Raw genomic sequence first — 21,411 nt, forward strand, 5'->3', positions numbered from 1 at the left:
ACTTCTAGGTGTGTGTTCTCAGGAGGAGGAGTCAAGTTCAGTAGTTCAGAAGTTCAACTTCTAAAGAAGAGAGCTGGAGAAAAAAGTCAGTGAGCTCAATTGCAAATCTCAAAATTCCTGATTTTAGGGAAAGTGTAAAATTCTACAGCATGCACATTTCAACCATACTCTCAGCTAAAGCTGATTATCCAGTTTGCACATCTTACGGAGAGGGCACTAGGAACATTGGGGAAAGAGCCTATCATGCTTATTTTTGTTCTTAGAATAAGCGTTTGCATTGATGACAACTTTGTGTTTTGGTTTCCGAGTTGCTAAGTAGGAAGAATGTGTCGGTTTGTTCATTCTGACCTGAGACAGGTGTAACACAACCTCCTTTTGTTCTGATTTTTTTTCCCATGTGAAAACAGGCCCCCAGTGCTATCAGTTAAGTTTTCAAAAACAACCGAAGAGGAATGCTTATTTGGACGGTCAGCTGGTTCCTTGGCCTCTAGGGGGCTCACACTGAAATGCCCAGAGATTTATTATTAATAGCATGAGTCACAGAGAGTGCAATCCTAAGACTTCAATATAAAGCTAAGCTTCAAACATTTAGTCACAAAAGTTTCATAAGGCAGGTGGCTGCTTGGGACTCATCTGTGATAATTGATATGAATTTTCCCCACTGATTTCATTTCAGTTGCATTCTGCTGCGTATCTTTTTGTGCAGTATGCACGACGCCTATTTTGGTTTTAAGACCAGAGGGTGCCAGGCTTTATGAGAATGGCCATATTTTTGGTGACTTCTAAATTTGATTCTAACTTTACCAACCATGTGGACCTTACATGGTGTTTGGATGAACATCTGCCAAAACCAAACTTGGTTAGTTGTTCTTAGAAGGACAACAAAGTAAATCAGTTTGCAATGTTATGCTCCCGTTCAGGACAAATAGATACCTTCCTCTGGTGACAAGCAAGCAGTTAGCTGGTGGGAGAGCAAAGAAAAGCCTATATAAGACTGCAGGGCTATATTGCCTTCAGCAAACCTAGTACTCTTCAGGCAAACAGTATGACACACAGTTATTAATACTTTTGGTAATTTTTTTTCCTTAAAAAAGAGAGACTGTGATTGTGAGGCAGATCAAACACTATCAGTCCTTGCTTAGGATGTCATAGAACTAATTTCTAGCTTTACCATTCAACAGTGATGAAAAAACTTGCCTGAAAAGAAGACTATGGGGAAAATTATGCCTCTTACGTCTTCCCACAAGGTGGATGTGGCACGTTTAGTAAATTAGTTACCTACAGCTGAAACAGGCATTTATTTCAGTGAGAGCTGCTGAAAGCAGTCCATTTTGAAAATAAGTCTAATTTGGGGTTTTTTTTATTTGATTGATGTTGATCTGAAGATGTGGCTTTCCAGTTTGTAAGAAATATTAATTTTTCTGGCAGGCTACATTATCTCCCAAAATGTTTCTTTTACTTAGCAAGACAAATCATAATTCTGTAAATAATATAAATACATATATATTAATTTAATAGAATTGATTGACCTTTTGCCATGTGGTCATAGGTTAAACTTACAATGTGTATTTAATCTCTTTACAGTTTATACACACACACACACACATATATATATATATATATAATATATGCTTGTATGAGCATATCGGAAACATTTGTTATCACTCAATTACTATCAACAAAGCGAGTTGCTTTTGGCTTAAACATTTTGTATGTTAAATCAATGAAGTAAGCAATCCCAGAGTGCAAACCTGTAATTTGATCCAAAAGTTTACTTCTTTTCAATAATATTGTTCCACACACATTTATTATATAAAGGCACCCAGGGATTTGTTTGTGCTTCACAGTATTGCCAATTATTTTATACACAACTGCTTTAACATCCCTGTGAAGTCGTTTTTTCAATCTTTTTGAAAACACTTGTCTAAATGAATGTACTCACTAGTAGACTCATCTTACCCTGTCTGAAAGAAAATTTGGTTTTCTGGGTGAGTGCTGTGCTACACTGTTAAGGACTATGACTACCATTTATTCTTTTTTAAGAGCTATGATACAGAAACCAGCTTAATATAATTTAGTATTGCTTCAGCTCTCATTAGTTTGCACACACTCTTCCATTCCTCTATACATTCTGGGTTTGGCTGCCAAGAAATGAAGGAAAACTATCACTCATACAAATTGAAGAAACCTTAAATGAGAACTACTGTATTGCATGCACCACTTGCACACATATTGAAAAAGTGGTTCTGTGTGCAATCTCATAATTCATTACATTCCACAAAACCACATTCAAAATTTACACGAAAGGGGGAGGCTTCTGTAGAGCAATTCCAATAATCAATTTTCCTGCATCCTAAGGCAAGAAACTAAGGATGATTATTCAGTTGCTGTAAGTCTTACTGCATTGTTATTTGTAAGTGATTTAGAGTAATATAAAGCAGAAATAATTTCCTTTCCAAATTTGTTTCTTTCCTGTGCAGAAATATTAAACAAATCTATAGTAGAGATATTTTGTTCTTCTTTCTTTGAATCCTGATACTAGTTTTTTTCTGCCTATTGATCTATTTACAGTATTTCTTTTGGAAGTTTGTGTGCTGCTTTCCTCTGTTGTTCAATAAATCTGTTCTTCCCAGTATAACATTTTGGTCAAATTCTCAGCAACTCTGGAAATGGAAATAACTTCATTGGCTTCAGTAAAGCTGTGGCAATTGACACACATTAGGATTTAAGAAAAAGTAGAGTATTTCAAACTACATCCTGCCTGTTTACTTCAAGATCCAGGAAATTCCAGTGAAAGTATCGCTGTAAGAGAGGGTTATAGATTATAATTTTCCTTTTTTGAAAAAGTTCTGAAAATACTGCCTTTACCATTTTGAGAACTGCATTTGCTATTTTTAGTCTTCTATCTACTAAAAGTGTGTTAAGGAGCTTTATTAGCATATGATACTATTCACAGTCTCAGGGCTAAGTGTTTTGCTAAGGCTGAGATGTTACTTGTCCAGCAGTAGCTTCTGTGATAACTATTTTCTGGTCTCAGGATTTCCAACTTTTATGCATCAGTATGACATCCTTTATATTTTTTACTGTTTAAATTTTTGTGTATGGCACTATTCTAGATGATAAAGACCTACCCCTAAAGGCACAGAGATTTTATCCCTAAATGTATTTTCGTTCCCTGTTGGGTACTTGTTGCCATGGCAAAAAAAAAAAAAAGAAAAAAAAAGAAAATAAAGAAAAAAAAAAGAAAAAAAAAAGTTACAATTAATATTTACAGAGAGTGCCTGACAGCATATATAGATCAGGACACATTTTGCTAAAAAATCTTCAGTGCTGACTAGTTCTGGCTCTTTTTTTGTGTGTTTTATCAATGTCCTTTACATTTTGAATCTCCTGTGATTCAACTGCTTACTAATCCAGGAGAGTAGACTCTGAAAGGCCTTTTCACTAATTATTGCATATTGCATCCTGAGGCGGGCTGTTTGGGGATAAATGGTCAAAGCTAACCATTTGTGACCTACAAATGAAGTTTTTTGCTGTGTACCTCCTCTTTACTTTACTGACTATGCATTTAAACCACTGATTTTGCCATTACTAAAACTTGGGGCTTCTCTATTTATCAATTACAGTGTTTGTAAAGCACACCTAGCATTAGCGTCATATATGTTTGCATTGGGACAACATTAAGTTGATCCTTCATAATTCAATAAATGATTGATACCTTGAAAGACTGACATTACATGGAAGGATGTAAAAAGAAAGAAGCATGTATTCTTTTCTTAGCTTTCTTTTCTGGCTAGATTTTGCCAGCAACAAAAAATACTTGAGAGAGAATTGGCAGGCAAGGGTAAGTCTAACGTATGGAGTTAAGCAACATGTTTGATGTCCTTGTCTCTCAATCATGTAAATAGGGAGCTGGCACCCCTATTTCAAGCAGAACTATTAATGGAAGAGGCTTGTGGCCATGGAGTATGCGTTGTTCTGAGATTCTGACAAATTAGTGAAAGCAGACAGACTAGAAAGAAAGCTCTTATTTTATAATGTTCACACTTATATTCACCTAGTAATATTTATCCCTAAATACTGCAGCACTTCTGTTAGGTTTCACTGCTACTGTGACTGTAAGGTTCCTCGGAAGCATGTAAAATCATTCTTTGCACCGAGGACAAACTTCCTCTCAGGCCTATAGCCAAGTATAGGACACATCTCTATAAGGCAATGGTATGAGCCCCAGGCCTCAAGTATGTTTTGCAAAAAAAGGTCAAAGGAAATATTTAACTTCTTACGTTTCAAATTCTGATGTTTAAGGTATTGAGTGGAACAGCAATGACTCTGACTCTGTGACCTTTTAGCAAAATTTTCCAACAGGCATTGCAAACTTCTGGCATAAATGCCAATTAGTAAGAGCATATAGGAGAGGAAGGTCCTACTGGATGACTGTCAAAATCAAATCAACAAGTATTTAAGCAAACCAAGAACTGCAAGAGCTTCCTTCCATACTGATTAATGAAAATACTCTTTTGAAGGTAAGTGCTACTCATGAGCTGAATAAACCAGTTAGGGTAGTACTCCATAGGAGAGCCACTATAAAATAAAAACAAGGAAAGCTATAGTTCTTGGGGGACGGGGGTCAAAGGGAAGTAAATGAATAGGAGTAATATTTAAAGAGTGCCCAGTTTTAAAATGGCAGCTGCAAAAATGCTTTAGCCTGCCTAACTAGCTATATACAAAGCTTCTATGAAAGTACTTTAGCTTTGTGAAATAAAGGCTTGAAGACATAACAATATGAGGCATGGTTTGACTCTCATCCAGACAAGCATTCAAGCATGTGATTTTAACACTCAGTAATTCCACTGACTTCCTTCCTGGATCAGTAAGTACAAGCTAGACAGAAAAGTGGAAAGCTCGCTCTCTGCCTTCAAACCTTGGGGAGGAGAGCTGCTGGTAACACCTGGTGGAGCTTGAGGGCTGATTTCCTAGGTTTCTATGTGAAGATGGATAAGAAGGGAGAAGAAGAACTAAAATGGCTGTGGAATCATAATAGATTCAGGCACTGTGATAGCAAAGAAGCAACTTTTTAATGATTGCTGCATCAAATAGTGTTCAGAGCAGAACTTACCAGAGCTGTAAAATATGTTCCTTCAATAGATGGGACTAGTCTGTAGAAATTGGGAAGGGATTTAAGACCCTAGTACTAGATCCCTTCATAGGAAAATATTACTTTCTGTTGATGTTGATAACACACAAATGAAGTTACTCTCAAGGTGTAGATATAGGTAGCATCTGCTACAGAATTTCTTATAGTTTCAGGAGCACATTAATGTGGTTCTCTGCTTTTATCGCTGAATTCTATCCCATCAGAATAAATACGTTCTAATAATAATTCATAATTGGGGATTTTGTTTGTTTGTTTTCCTTTGTTTTTTCCCTTAAAACTGCCTAGGTGAACTTAGGAATAAAAGAGAAGAGAGATCCTTTAGTGAGCCCACTCCTTTGACTTGCAGTGTTTTCCAGCATTTACTCCATAACAAGGCATTAAGAACACGTCTTTCCCCTAAAACTTACTCAAGATCCATGAAAATTTGATTTCAGAATTACCTATTTAAGGGCTCGATACTGAAACATCTATCTAGTTCAGAAGTATTGCTTTCTTTATGGGCTCCATTCCTTTTTTAGTTGCTTCCATTAGTTTATGAAATCTTTACTCTCAATGGCTTTGCTCGGGAAAAAAAAATCTTAAAAAAAAAAAAAGCAAGCCTCTTTTTTTTACAAGACTAGGGTACAAATAGGAAAACCATCTGATTTTCTTCCCAGTCTTATAGATTCTGACATTAAAAATGCTCTCTATGCTTCTAAGCATAGAGAATGAGCTCAAATATTATGCACAATACACAACCTTAAGTAGATGCTGCACTCTAGTTGTACAGCTACTTGGCACTTTGTCCCTTTGAAAGGGATTGCCCTAGCACAGGAGGACAGAACAATTTATGTAGCCAACAGAGAACAGCAGAAAAAGAGCCACAGGATGGGATTTTGCCGGGGGAGGAGGCAGAGTTCTCTAAAGGAGGCTATAATTACTGTGACAACAAGACACTGAAGAAGAATTGCAGAAACAATGCAAATGAACGGGTGTAGAGCTCAGCTCTGCATGATGTAGACAGTACTTGAATATGGATCTGAAAAAACACCCTATGCCTGAGACGTTGCTCAATAAAATGTCCAAGGACTAGAGAGAGCTGGAGCTGATGGTACAATTTTAGAGGGAAATTTGCAGCAGTAACAGAGAGAAGAAGATTGTGCCCTTTGTTGCACAAGAAGTCAAAGAGAAAGTGTTGAGGACACATCTGTAGAGCAGGGTAGAAGTAGAGACTGAGCAAAACAGGATAAATAATGTGCAAGAAGAGGTCTAATGCTCTAGAGAATGAAGACGAGAAATGGGCAGAAACAAAAATTTTGTGTGGCAACAAATAAGAGCAACACTTCATACACATAGAAAAGAGAGGGAAACCAAGAAGCTGAAGATGAACAAAAATGGAATACAGGTTGTTACAAGAGACAACAGTCTGAGGAGGATGATTTGCTTACAGGAGTAAGGAATGGAAAGACTAGTGACACCTGTCAGCACCATTGAGAGTAGCCAGAAAGCCCACAGGCAAAGGGAGAAAGGACTGATTAAGAAAAAAGATGTGTTTGAGAGGTCAAGAAGTTTGGGAAAAATTGAGAGTTGCCAAAAATTAAGCAAGTTAGACTTTGGTTGGTTTTTTTGGGGTTTTTTTGTTTTTTTTTTTTGTTGGTGTGTTGGTGTGTTTTTCGGGGGGCAGATGAGTGTGTGTGTGTGTGTATGCACAAATAGTGAAAGATTCTTCAGACATTCCAGGATTCTGAAAGAACTGGACATAAAGTTCTGGAAGGGGAACTTTTGGGGAATTAAGGGAACTCCAGGATTATGAAAGAACTGGACATAAAGTTTTGGAAGGGGAACTTCTGGGGAATGAGGGGAACTCATACTGAAGTATGAGCCACCAGTGTGATACGGTCATGGAGAAAGCACTGGCACTAGGCAGTTCCCTGTTTGCTGTGGAAAGTGAAAATATTAGCACCAGTTTCTAAATCCTTCATGACATATCAGTATGTTATATGCTTCTGGTCACTTGCTTTCAAGAGCAGTGAAGCAGATGAGCATTGTGAGGAACATCACAGAAATGGAGGCTTCCAGAGGTGGCACTGTATAGTTGTAGTGGGTTGACCCCAGCTGGTAGCTAAGCTGCCACCCAGTAGTGTGCTCACTCCCCACCTCAGACAGACGGGAGAGAGAACTGGGGGGGCGGAAGTCAGAAAAAACTCAGGGATTGAGATAAAGGCAGTTTAGTAAGTAAAGAAAAAAACTGAAAAAAAACCCCCTAGTAATGAAAAAGCAGTCACTCATCACCTCCCACCAGCAGACCAATGCCCAGCCAGTCTCCGATGCCCAGCCAGTCCCTGAGCAATGGTTAGCTTTGAAAAACTCCCCCCACCCCACCCCATCCTTCTAACACTGCATGATGTTCTATGGTATGATGTATCTCTTCGCTCAGTTTGGGTCAGCGGTCCTGGCCGTGTCACCCCTCAACCTCTTCTGCACCCCCAGCCCACGCGCTGCGGGTGGTAGGGGAGAGCAGAGTGAGGAAAAGAGAAGGACTTGCAAGCACTGTGCAGCAATAGCTAAAATACTGGTGAGTTTGCAACACTGTTTTGTTCACCGAGCTAAAATGTAGCACCATACCGGCTACTATGAAGAACATCAGTTCCGTCTGGACCAGGCCTACAACAACAGTCTAGCAAAATGGAGGCTGAGAAAAGGCTGCTGTCTACTTACTCACCACAGGGATCCCAATGAGGGAACGAGCTTTTTTAGGCTGAAGAACAGTATTGAAAGCGTATGCACATATAAACAAGAGGTGGTCAAGGAGTTGTTCGTTCAGGATCTAAATTCCCTGAGAAGAAAAATACAGTTCAAAATAAGCAATAAAAATACTGGACCTTTATAGATAACAACACCACCTTGCACAGGAACTAAACTTTCATATGACTCTCATCTCAAGGATTCACTGAGAAATTTATAAGCAACTTTTAAGAAAGAAATTTAGATATATCATATAGAGGCACAGACATGTAATTTTACCTTTCTGTACTTTCCTTCAGATATAACTTGAATATTGTAAAGTGTTATGAATACTTCTTTTTGACTAAGTTAGATTATAGTTTCTATGACAGCCAAAACAGCAAAATCAGCGATTTTTTCTGCCTTGTTAAAGAAAAGTTTTGTCATTTGCTTATACATTTGCTTCTTTAAAGAGAAAGCAGTTCCACTGTGGCTTAGATTTTACTCAGTGGTAACTGTTCTTAAAGTGCTTCATTTTAACTTCATTATAAAAAAACAACATTCCTTTTCTAAACAGATTATTGTGTATATCATAACTCTTAATGGCATTTTGGTATAACATATATTCACTTACAAAGGCTTTAATCCTTAACCTAGAGTTGCAGATTATCAGGACGCAAGCTACAGATAAAAATATTTATATATCTAAATATGAGCTGCTCCCTTGTCCAATGTTCAAGCTTCCATAAAACCAGAGTAAGTATCAGAGACATAACAAAGACAGAGAGGAATTGGTAATGATTAAACAGAGTAAGAAATGAATAACTGACACTAGGCAAAGAAAATTCTTACGTTACAGCAATGTGTGTTCAAGGCAGGAGAACAATTTGGCAAGCATGTAAGTAAGCTAACAATCCTTGTGTTGTTGCATAATAGTTTGGATGAAATAATAAAGAAATTCAAGTAGAAAATGGCCCTGAATTATTGAAAGGAATGTGTTAGGTGATCTAATTGAAGTTAAGAACTTCCTTCTCTATAAACAAATGGAATATCCTTCAGAGTGTGCATGTAGTGTATTTTTAATACATTTCACAATCAGTACAAGTTCTCCATTACTTCTACAGGCTAAGATTTATTTTAAATTAACAATGATTATTTCATTACAATAAAATAGTTACCTAGCATACTTAAGAAAACAAAAATCAAGGCAACTACACTAATCATAAAGAACACAGTGATCCATTGTCACCACAGTGAACAATTATTTAAAAAAGAAAACAAATGACAAGCTAATGATAACCCTGCCCCATTATTCATTAGGTACTATAATGTATTATTTTCCTTACCTTGAACACTTTGGTCTACAGCATAAATTTGACAATGCAGTTGGACTGAAACTCCTTCTCAAATCAGGTTTTTAATAATACTAATTATGAAACACAAAGCTAGTAAGTTCTTAGGACTCAACATAAGTCTTTCATATTTTCATTTGTAGCCATCTCATCTTGTTTGATAAACACTGGCTTGTAAAATGATCAAAATGTTCACCTATTGCAAAATGTTTCTAATACATTTTACATAATTTTGTTAAAACAAATTTAAAAAAATTGACACGGGACTGAAATCTGTTTTTTTCAGCTGTATCCAACAAATCAGATTTTACATTTCTTTAAATGTACCTTGAATTTTCCCATAAGGCTACTTTTGAACTTCAATTTAAAAAAAAACCACAAACAAACCAACCCCAAACTAGGATATTTTCTAAAGACTGGCAAACCAAATCAAAACAATTAGTATGTAGATTTAAAAAACAACAAAACCAACACCATGACAAATTTCAGATCACTGTGGAAATGTTACAGCCTTTCTGTCATACAATAAGAAAATGATTTAGCAATTTTGACCATAACCAAGCAGTTAATATTTCCATTACATTCTTGCATGTTTGGAAAATACATATATTTATATATTCTTAATATTTTGGTTTTAATACTCACATATTTTCAATTTCCATTTGTGGTGGAGACAGTAACAGGTACCACCTTGGTTTTAGACATACTTTGGGTAACAATAACACAGCATGTTCCATTCTGAAATAGTTCAGAAGATGGAAGAGGTATTACTTGCTCTGGCCTTACCATAATTTAGATTATCTATTTATCATTAATTTACATACTTCTTATTTAACAGGTTTTGGACACCCACAGGTGATAAAAGATCTGGCACCGCTTTCCATTATTGAGTGTGGAAATTTATGTAGTGATCAGGTTATTATGCTATTTCAGCTGTATCTGTGGGTTTTGGAAACAAATTGCAATGCAGTTAAAACATTTCCTATTTAAAAAAGTAACAAATATTTGTTACAAATACTCTTCGTGTGACACATGTAAGTATTAATGTCCTGGCTTTGCCAGTAGATACTTTAATAAGGTGGCTTTCAGGAAGTTAAACCTGTAAACATGACAAGGTATGGATTGACCTCCCATTTTGATACTTCTACCACTGCACAGCTTTATTACGTTCTCTGGTCCATTTTTAAATATTCACTTGCAAGTTAGTATGTAAATAAATCACTAGTAATGAAGCATTGCTTAGGTCAGTTAATATAAAAGTGTTGTACATATGGTAAGAAATAAAATCTTTGATCAAAAGCACAGTTGCAGATAATTAACCTAGCTCTGTGAAGGAACTGTATGGGCTCAAATGAAAGGGCTTGTGCCTTTCAAACAAAGGTGCCCAGGCTGTGCACAGTGAAATGTTTGCTGATGGTCAATGCATAGCTCACAACCCACACTTCCTCTGTATTTCTAATTGCCAGACTCCACTGACAGAATTCTTAAATGCATAATTTCCCACTATTAGATGTACATAGTCTATGTAAAAAAAAGTATAAATATATCTAAGTATTATAATTAAGTTCTATACACATAACTATAGCATTTGATGTATTCAGTGCAGAATTTCATATATATGCAACCACAATATTGTAGGTAATATTATCATTGTAGGTAATTCATAGAATTTGGATAGATAGCCAGGGGAAAGACCTCCAGGATGGAAAACAAAACAAAAGTTCTTTAATATTGTCCCTGCATTAAATTGCAGTCTGCAGTATGAACAAATAAATAAATAGAGAGGCCCGGGTAAGTTCACATTTTTGTAGCATGTCTTCAGCATCTGATTTTCTACCAACTGTTTTGTAAAGTGATTATATATTTCTGCAAGCTTCAAATCAGCTGGTCTTTCAATCTACACACAACAGGTAGTCTTGTCTTGATTGGATGCCTTGTCAAATTGGTTAATTAAGTCAGTACTAAAGCAAAATTCTGTGAAATCAGATTGTGATAAGTTATCGTCTTGGTTATGTCTTTCAGAAAACACACCTGAAAAGCGTTTGCCTGCAATATCAGCTGTGTCTTCTTCTGAACTGCCATTTCTTTGGCCTTTTAAAGAATGAGATGGGACTAATCATCTTCTTCCTATGGTAAATACAAAGTCTATGTTAATTAGACAGTAAATGCACATTATTTATTTTTACTATTACAGCTGTTACTTGCCTCAAGTCACTTTAGAGAGTGGATCCTCTCCTGCCATGACATGCAGTCCTGCATTGCTTCATAGGCCACTACCCCTTACTTTATTCTGTCTTTGGCGAGGCTCAGTACGGTCAAGATTGCATCCTGGCCCTAATTGCTGTGGTAACCCTCAAGTTGTTGGAATTGTGGCATTTAAAGACCTCCATCGATTGCCATACGTCTTTGCAATGAAAAAACTGCCACATGCGAGCATTTTTAAGTACGTATGCTGAGTTATGTATATGAGATGCCTCCTTCCATTCTCACTCCAGTTTCCTGTCTTAGAAAACTGGCCATGCTTCAAGGGCCTGCATGCCCTAGTTGTTTTCTCCTTGTGCCCCTTCAATCAAATCTCTTTGCTAAGGTCTGACATTTCTTCTCTCTCTCCCTGGCAAAAACATGGTAAGTGTCCTCTGAGTCTTGTTATAAACCCCATTTATTTTCCTTTTCCAATCTTGTAATTTTTGAGCCTTTGGTTAAGGTTTTAAAGTTTAACAACTGCTTGTTTCAAACCAACTTCCCAAAACAATTGGTCTGTCTTTCCCTACACTGTTGTGTATTATTTATAGTACAGCAGTATTGAAAGGCATCCAAATTAGGGATCCAAGTGGGGATACATTAAAACTGCAATTCACATTCCAAAAATCTTCCAAGGAGACAGAAATCTCCCTTCCACCCTTTAGTGGTTCACTTTGTGCAAAATCTTATACGTAGCAGGAGGAAGCTTTCCTGGTACACAAAAATTTACATTTCTACAGGGCTTAAGGCAGAAATTCCATAGTAGTGGGGGTGGGTGGGTGGGTGGGTGGATTTTTCATATAAGAGACTTTGAAATTTGTGATTTTTTGTACACTTTAAAAGAATTGTAGGTATTTTACATTAAGTAGTTTAACCTTTCTCTTGCATTACTTTCTACAAAACTGGCCTTTTAAAAGCCACATTGACTGTTTATACAGTGTGTGACTCTGAGATAGCTTTTATCTATATGATCTATATTATATTTATCTGTGTGATTTTATAATTTGTCAAATATGTTTGCCCCACACATTTACCATATATTTGTATACATGTAAGCAATGTACCTATAATTTCTTAATGATCTCTGACTCTTCTTCCAGCACAAACATTGTGTATACCTAGTGTTTAGCCTAATGGTCACTTGTTTTCTTCTGTTCTAGTGCTTCTGTACCAAAGACAGCAGCAGGTCAGTGCAAGTGGGCAGAAGTTCTGAAAGATTTGGAGCAGATCAAGACATCCAAAGTAAGTTAATAAAAAAGTCTTCATTTCTTATAATCATAGGAGCTGACATAATTAAATATTTAACACTGTACTCGGTTAAGAAGTGTCAGTGACAGGGAGAAGGAAAAGGAATGGTGTTTGTATAATGCTGTTTCATGGGTGGAAGCAAAGGAATAGGAGGTTAAAGGGAATTGGAGTTGACCAAATACTGCAGACTCTAGAATTACATACTATTTTCTTTCTCACTTTTCATAAGAAAATGGGCAGTGGGCTTGGGAGTTAGCTCCTTCAGAGAAAGTATTGTAGGATTTGATTCTGTTGAGTCCTCCTCACAGTGAAGCCCATCCTGCAGGTTACTGGGTTACTTTAAGATCCTTTGACTTGCTGGCTCCCTGTACCTGGATGGATTGGGCCTTTAAATTTGGAGCTAATCCATGTTTTGCAGAGTTAGCTTTATTATCTCTACATCTGTTAGTTAATGTTCATAATTCTAACTCCTGTTTTCTTTTAGGACATTGATGTCAGTTTATATACTGCAAACACAGATGAGGATGTAAGTAAACTTGAAATTTGGCCACAACTGGTCTAATACGATAGCTTCATTTCTTCACTAGCAACTTTCTCCTAAGTCAGCCTTGGTCTAAATTGAGAAAAGTTTCAGAAATCAAATAATTTGCCTTGGAAGGAACAGTTTTGTTAGTTAAAGTACTTACGATAAATTTTGTAAGCAGGTATTAATTCTTTTTATTGAATCATCTGCTATTAAAATAATTCAATTTAAAAGGATGATCCAAAATTAATTTATTAAACACTGCTAAAATACTGTTGGTATTTGTTTGTAATTTGAGGGAGGAAAAGAACGACAAAGAAAATACTTCCAAAGTAATTTGTTTAACACCATGAGCTATTTAATGGCATAAAATACCGGAGAGGTGGAATATGGAGAGTAACTGTCAGCATCTACTTGTGCATTTCTCTGCTTTTGCCACTCCTTAGCTTAGCCTATGTACCTATGTATCCCTATGTACTCTCAAGGAATTAGATCCTGCAAAGGATGAATTATGTTAATTTGTCAATTAATTCTTAAGGCAATCATAGATACCTATGTAAAATATGATCATCTTAAATGCATTCCTGAAGCGACTTTTTCATAATCTGTTGCTGTGGAGCTCAGTCTGCACTCCATAGGATACATGCGTCCCACCAAGAAAATTAATCCAGCCAGTACCCCACTCCAAGCAGTCGCCTTTGGTGTAGCCCTGGTGGAACTGGCTGGATTTATTGCTGTGGTAGTATCCTGCTCCTGAGACATTACTTTCCTGACAACTTAAACATTCATGCAAGGACTGTCCCAAACACTGAAAATACATGAATCTTGTACATAAAGTGTTAATGAAAGATTTCCTAGAAATGATGGCCTGACCGTCTCAGAATAGTCTTAGTGTGCATGCAGAATACAGCGGTGTTGATTTATTCAGTGGATCTGACAAGCCTGAGAAAGCACTGTCTGATGCGTCTGTACAGTTAGCCCTGTACATGACGGAAAAATGGTCGCAAAACAAACACATCCACATCTGCACACACATTCTCTTAACTGAACTGAGCCAGAGAGGTTAACCCATTGTAATGGCTGATTTAATACCCTGCAATGCCTGGAAGATTTTCTTAAAGTGGGACAATCTGACATGGAAGTTGGACAACCTGGGACTTATTCTTGGCTTTACTGTTGACTGGATGGAGAAATTAGTACCTCTGCCTCTTTGTCTTTAATTTGTGAAATACAGGTAATATCTGCTTTCTCTTCTCCTCTTCCTATTCTGAATTCAGATCTCTGAAGAAGACTACTAAGGATGATACTAACTTAATTCTGCTAAGTTTAATTATATCCCAAATTTTTATCCTAATTAATTATTTTCCTGGGTTCTTCAAGACCCTACGTTTAACCTCATCTTAGCAAATTGGCCAGCCTTTATGCTGTTAGCTCTCACAGCCAATCTTTGCAGATGTTTAAAAGCATTTGAATATTAGGAGAAGGTGGCAGTAAATAAAAATTAGCCACATCGTGGTAAATTATATCCTACATTCACTTATTCCTTTTTAATCGTAAAACTATTACAACTTCATTTTTTCAGAAAGAATGCCAAGAACCTGTAATGAGATGCTTTTTCCTAGAGACAAATGTGATTCTTCAAGAATGTCTTATCAAAAATTGTAGTAAAACACAGGATGTATTAAACATATGGAAAAATGGAAACATAAGCTTTGAAAAAAACAAGGTAAGTAACACCAACAGTCTGTGGAAAAAAGGCAAGTCAAAAGTGTTACTTCAGTAGCTGAAATACCTCTTTCATCATATAAAAAGTGGAATAGCAGAGATGAAAGCAAGTGGGATGTAGTAACCTGTACATATAACAGTGAAAAAGCTACACATAGAACAATGAAAAAGCAAAATTTAGTGGTTTTTTAGAAAAAAAAAAAACAACAGGATTCCCTTCAAAGCAGATACTTTTGATTGTGCATGTATACATATGAAGGTGTTTGAATGTGTATGTATAAATAACAGTTTGGAACTTCAGTATCTAAAGTCAGGTATGGTCAGACACATACAGAAAAGGATCCTAATTTTCAAAAGGGACAGCCACTTGCATCTCTCACTGAAGTGCTGTATCTTTGAAAGCTGATCCTACTGAAAGAGCAGGCCAGGAGCTGCACAGACCATAAGTACTGTGTAAGCCTCCAGCAATCCTTTCTGTAGTCATTGACTGCATTGGAGTTATTAAAAAAAAACAGGACAGACAAGGGTTAGTTGTCTCTCAGAAAAAATAGATCAGTATCCTGGTTTACTATTGCATTTTGTTTTTCAGCTGAATTCTACAACATCAGCAAAGTGCAAAGAATGTGAAGAGTATGAAGAAAAAAATTTTACAGAATTTATACAGAGTTTTGTAAAGGTTATACAGAAGGAATGCAAACATTGACCAAAAGACACAAGTTGGGAACCAAGATCTTCCATGAATATCCTCAGAGAAATGATGTTGTCACCAACAATAAACTGAAAAGAGCAACATTTACAGTCCTACTTACATACCATAACATGTAAAAAATAATAAAATCCTTGTAGTTCACAGAGTATTCATAAATAAGTACATAAAAATGATATTAGTTATGAAATATAAATGAAAGGAATTTAACAGGGTTTAAAGCTTCTTCTTGACTTAAAGTGTCTTTATTTTTTGGTAAGCTCACTGGAAAAGAAACACTGACCAACTTACCAACTTTTCAAAAAAATTCTTTAAAAAGATCTCACAGTATCTGCAGTGGGAATGTCCTCATGAACATCAGCTCAGGGCTAACTGAATGGGGTTTCAGAGAAAAGCTCTTCTTTTATTACTATTAATATAAAATTATCATACCCTTTTAAAGCATTTGGCTATAGCTATTTTTGTAATCTGAAATCTCTCCCTTTACCATCTGTGCTCTTAGAAGATCACAGCTCATCTCTCACTTCTGTTCTTAGTCACATGTGACAGTTTTCCTTGCATTTTTTTTTCTTATTAAATATTTCTTCAACAAACTAGTGTCAAAACACAAGCTAAGGCCTCTTTGTCTTAAAGGTGTATTGGCTATCTCTTAATACATTTATTTCTACCATGGTTTTCAGGTAAATCCAGTTACTTATTTCACCTAAGAATTCAAAGTAAAAAAACAGAATATTTATTTAAAGATTCTTCCTTTCCTTTTTTTTCCCTTTTCTACAATAGTAGCATAAAGGTATTAAAAATTATCTCCAGTCTTCTCAACAGAAGGTAATGCTAATGCTTGGTTCCACTGTCTGGTGACAGAACATCATTGGTTACTTCATTTGTTACCTCTGACAGACACTACTTTAGTCATTATGGTAATTACTAAAGTTCCTTTAGCAATTACCAAAGATTTCAATCTAAATTTCAACCAAAGAAAAGTAGCATAAATTTCATTCTCTGAATAAAGGAGGTGACCAAATCTCTTACACACTTAGAAAAAAAAAAAAAATTATATGTGGCAGAAATCTTTTCAATGTAGAAGAGGTTGTAACTTTGGTCTCCTTTTCAGGTAAGAAATTCAAAGGCAGGAATCACTTTTGACCGGTTATTGGAAATCATGGTAACCATATTTCTGAGACTCAGTGCCATCACCTGTCCCCTGGTAGTTCTGAAATGTTGCATAGTGTTCTTTCAGCTTTTTCTAAAGTAACTGCTTTCTTAGTGATTCATAACCATGTCATACCAACTGCTATCTATAATAAGTAATTCTTTCCTCCAGACACCTCCATTTTTCCATCTTCATTTGATAAATGGCTGAGTTATTCAGCTGTTCACTTAGCAGGAAGGAAGTCTCAATCTCATTGTGGCAACAAATACACTGCCTGGTACTCCCTTATTTTTGGGTTACTCCCAACACTCAGTCTTCAGCACTGAGGAGCTGAATCTCCAGTAAACTACAAGAGAAGGAACATGAATGTGAGCACAGTGGGTGTCATCATCAGGTGACTTATAGAGTAACCGATCAGTAAATTCATAAGTATATTGAGAATGGGATTAAACAACAGCAGAGGTATCACAGAAGAAATAAACAGATTATTTGCCACTGCAAAATAGCAATGAAAGAAGTGTTTTATTACATAGTTTGGATAAAGAAAACTAGTCCTATATTTTAATTTTTTCCTTAAAACAGTGGTATGCATTGAATATGATTTTCTCTTACCTGATGTCACATGCATAGGCAAAATAATACCAAATTACAACTGTAGTCTTTAATCAAAGAGATAAAGGGATTTTCCTTATTTCTAGCTTTGAGGGAGCTTGAGACACAGTCCAGCCGTATTCATGATGGGAGAAACTAATAACTCCTTTGCTCAGACAGTTTTCTTTATCTTGGCCATTATGAAAATGGGTTACCTGATTAATTTTATTCTGTTTTTCATTAAATCATTTACCAGTGGCAAGTATGTTAATTGCTGGGAATTTGCCTTTCTGAAAGAATATTGCTAAGTCTGTGACTGCTCATCTTGCCACCCTGTAGCCACTTTCTGTTGGACATTGGCAATATCACTTTAATTTCATTTTACCTCCACCTGTTCCAGATGCACATTCTAGAACCATAAAAGGCCATTTGTTAATCTAGTTCTCCAGTATTTCTCCTGGGGTTTTCCCTTTCCTGGGACCAAAGCTGCCAATTGAAATCTTTACTACATTGTCAATCCTATGGTTACAAGACATGATCTGATCAATTTTTAAAGGATGGGCTAAATTAAGGTCAGGTTGGTATTTTTTTGTAGTGAGGGGATTCATACATGTCCTGGAGGAAAAGATTCAGTATGACTAAGACATGCATGAATCTCATTTGTCTTGTTAGTACTGCAGACAGAACAGTAAAAACTAATTCAGGGTGCCTACTTTTGAACTAGACATTGCTAGGTTGAGGAAGGTATTTCTTCCACACAAGATCAACTCATTTGTGCGGCATTTACTACCTAATCTTTTACAACTACTCTTGGTAAATGTTAAGAAAAAGATCAATACTGCATTTTCTCTAATTAATCCAACTCAGTTTGGGACTAAGGTGACTCATAACAGAGAGTTTCTATGTTCAGAAAGAAAAATAACTCTGCTTTTTGACACCAGAAGAGAGAAGAACGTTCTTACACAGAAGTTTTGCACTACACAGTTCTGTTCCTGACTTTGCAATAATTTAAAATCTATTTTTCCTCTCCTCTCCTCTCCTTTCCTTGTATTCAGTGTCCATATTTCTGTCAATATTTTAACTGGATAATGCAGGTAGCACTCATGCAGATGATATCTGACATCCTCTGCCTTCTTGTTGTTTTACTAGCCCCTGAAGATAAATATTGGTTACTTATCAATAGAACGTTGCCTCGGTGGCTCTGAATATTTGAGCACCTGTTGATCAGGCACTGTGCAGATAATGTCACAGGAGATGTTTGAAAGTCCTTACAGTTTAAAGTCAGTTCTGGATCAGCATCAGTATATTTATACAAGGACTATTACCTATAATACTTCCTCTTAAAACACACAAGAGAATTTAGCCAATAACTTTTGCAGTCCAGGTTTTCTTTTAAACAGTCCATCTACGCTGCACAATCAACAGATTTCAGTTTCTGCAATGTCCAACTGTCTTTTACCATTACAGAGCACAGTATGGATTATGAATTTCATTTCCCTAGTATACTTTTGGTTCCTAAACGTAGCATCTGACAGTTTCACCTCAATTTTTTAAGTCAGTTCGAGTTCTGACTAAGGTTATACAGGATTTAATTAAGCCAGTAATATAACATTATCACTGTTGCATACTCTGAAGGAGTATTCTGCTCTGATACCCAAGTAAGCTTTTACATTCTCAGTGCACTTCTTAGACGTTTACCCATGTGGATGCACAAGTCTGTAATAATTAATCACTGCCCAGAGGCAGTGGTCCGTTTGTCTGTTCTTTAACCAAGGAGATGCTATTCTAATGGGCAAGATGCCTTCAGTGAGAAGCTAGCGGCCATGGGAACCTTAAGAGCAGGCAAAGGGCAGGCCAATAGAGTACACAGGTCTATAGCTGATGGTCTCTTTTGACCAGGCAGAAGGAGGTGACTCCTCATTTGAACTGAGTGATAGTGTGAACGGCTTCATCTTTTTCTCCATTCAGATCCCCTTTCAAGTGATAGATGTAAGTGTTCACTGATGCTACTTCATTTGGAAATGAGAACTCTGTGAAAGCCAGAATAATTAATGGCCGTGGAAAAAGGCAAACTCTGAACTGCAGCGACCTCTCTTGTGGGAGCTTCGATGTTTGGGGGAAAATATGAAAAAGGGAATTCTTTGCCTCCAGTGAGGTAGCTGGGAGCTCAGCAGCAGTTTCAGAGTAGCCATCTTGTTCATATAGCTATATAAGGAAAACAGTAGTTAGAAAGATTCGTTAGGATCCATTCCAGCTCCATGCGGCAAAAGCTCAGAGAGACAATGAACATTTGAGTCATTCAGCCCACTGTACAGTGATTACAGATTGTAGGGTTTCAAGTGGCTACACTGGAGCAACAACATTAACCTCCTATCACACCACAGGATCAGTCAACGTTTCCAGAAGAATCATCTATTTTGTAAAGCAAGGTAAAGGACATTTCCATTCACACAGAAAATTACTGGCCAGTAGGTTATGGCCTCCAGGTAAGCTGGCTGGGACAGAGGCGTGTTGCAGATTAGCTCTCCTACAACACATAGCACTAGATAATCACATCACTACCCAGTCCAAGTAAATTACATGTACAACTGTTAGTCAACTCATTCGTCTAGACAGCTGCACCACAGATACTGTAGTTCTACTGTCCACTAAACCCTCCTTGTGAATCTTTCTCTGCCTGCCATCCTTTCCAAGTTTAATATGGGAAACACTACAACAGGATGGAGCTATTAATGTTTTGTTGCATTTCTCACAGGAAGAATATGGAGAAAATATAAGAACAATATTGTAATAAAGTCATCTAAGATTAGCCTAGTTGCAATTATGACTCCAGTACCATAAGATTTGCTTTTCTCAGTTATAGTCAAAGGTGACTGAGCTGCCAACCTCTTCCTTGTAGTACCAGTGCCCTGGTTTCAGCTGGGACAGAGTTAGTTTTCTTCTCAGTAGCTGGTGCAGTGCTTGTTTTAGATTTGGTGTGAGAACAACGTTGACAGCACACTGATGGTTTGGGTTGTTGCTGGGTAATGTTTATACTAAGTCAATGTTTATACTAAGTCAGAAGGCTGGAGGGGCATGGGAAACTGGGAGGAGGCACAGCCAGGACAGCTGACCTGAACTAGCCAAAGGGATGTTCCATACCATGGGATGTCATACCGAGTATGTAAAGCTGGGGAAAGAAGAAGGAAGAGGTGACATCTGGCATTACGGTGTGTGTCCTCCCAAGTAACCATTACACATGATGGAACCCTGCTTTCCTGGAGGTGGCTGAACACCTGATTGCCCATGAGAAGTAGTGAATCAATTCCTTGTTTTGCTCTGCTTGCATGCGCAGCTTTTGCTTTACCTATTAAACTGTCTTTATCTCAACCTATGAGTTTTCTCACTTTCACCCTTCTAATCCTCTCCCCCATCCCACTGTTGGGGGAGTGAGTGAGTGGCTGCGTGGGGCTTGGTTGCCAGCCAGGGTTAAACCACGACAACCAGAAGGACAGGAAAAATGAAACATCCACTATAGGAATGAAAGCAAACAGAAGGGAGAAATGAACACCACCTTACATGATAACAGTGAAATCAAAATTGTTCCAACTCACTGTAAGTCTACTGCATCAGTTCTTTCTGAGTAGCAGCATTTGGCAAGGAGATGGATGGAAATAAGGATATGCCTGCAATTTCAAAGTTAAACAGTAAATTTCAAAGAGTACTTCCCATAACTGCAGTCAAATCATTTGTGTCTTCCCCCTAACAGGCACCAGAGGGGGCTTTTGAAAGACTTTTGAAATTCCCATCCTGAGTCCTTGAGTCAGTGTCATGGTGGGATGTCTTGGCAGGAGGATTAAGAATATGAGAATGAACTAGCTGCTCAGAACAACTTGATGAAGCCAAAGCAGAAGATACAAACTTAGTTGTATCCTTAAGCCAGTATTAGTGTTCTTGAGAATAGAAAATTATTTTTTATCCAAAGTGGCCTTCACTTGCAGCTTATCCATATGAAGGCACACCTTACTAGCAATCAAA

The 21,411-nt window shown here is 37.1% G+C and overlaps 1 protein-coding gene across 5 annotated transcripts in view; it reads left to right on the forward strand.

The window, feature by feature from the left end:
• The window catches only part of IL15 (interleukin 15), a 39,087-nt gene extending 23,208 nt beyond the window's left edge, over positions 1 to 15,879 (forward strand). For 3 of the 5 annotated variants that reach the window (XM_055797424.1, XM_005243332.4, XM_027795206.2), the window contains 5 exons: positions 11,233 to 11,342; positions 12,612 to 12,693; positions 13,184 to 13,225; positions 14,805 to 14,948; positions 15,537 to 15,879. In XM_055797424.1, the coding sequence (XP_055653399.1) occupies positions 11,233 to 11,342; positions 12,612 to 12,693; positions 13,184 to 13,225; positions 14,805 to 14,948; positions 15,537 to 15,650 (492 nt within the window). In that variant the 3' untranslated portion in view covers positions 15,651 to 15,879. Of the gene's footprint in view, positions 1 to 8,515; positions 8,615 to 11,232; positions 11,343 to 12,611; positions 12,694 to 13,183; positions 13,226 to 14,804; positions 14,949 to 15,536 lie in introns of all 5 variants that reach the window. The other 2 variants (XM_055797423.1, XM_027795204.2) reach the window with 1 other exon arrangement.
• The last annotated feature ends 5,532 nt before the right edge of the window (positions 15,880 to 21,411 follow it).

The sequence above is a fragment of the Falco peregrinus genome, chromosome 2 (genome assembly GCF_023634155.1).
Source record: "Falco peregrinus isolate bFalPer1 chromosome 2, bFalPer1.pri, whole genome shotgun sequence".
NCBI lineage: Eukaryota > Metazoa > Chordata > Aves > Falconiformes > Falconidae > Falco > Falco peregrinus.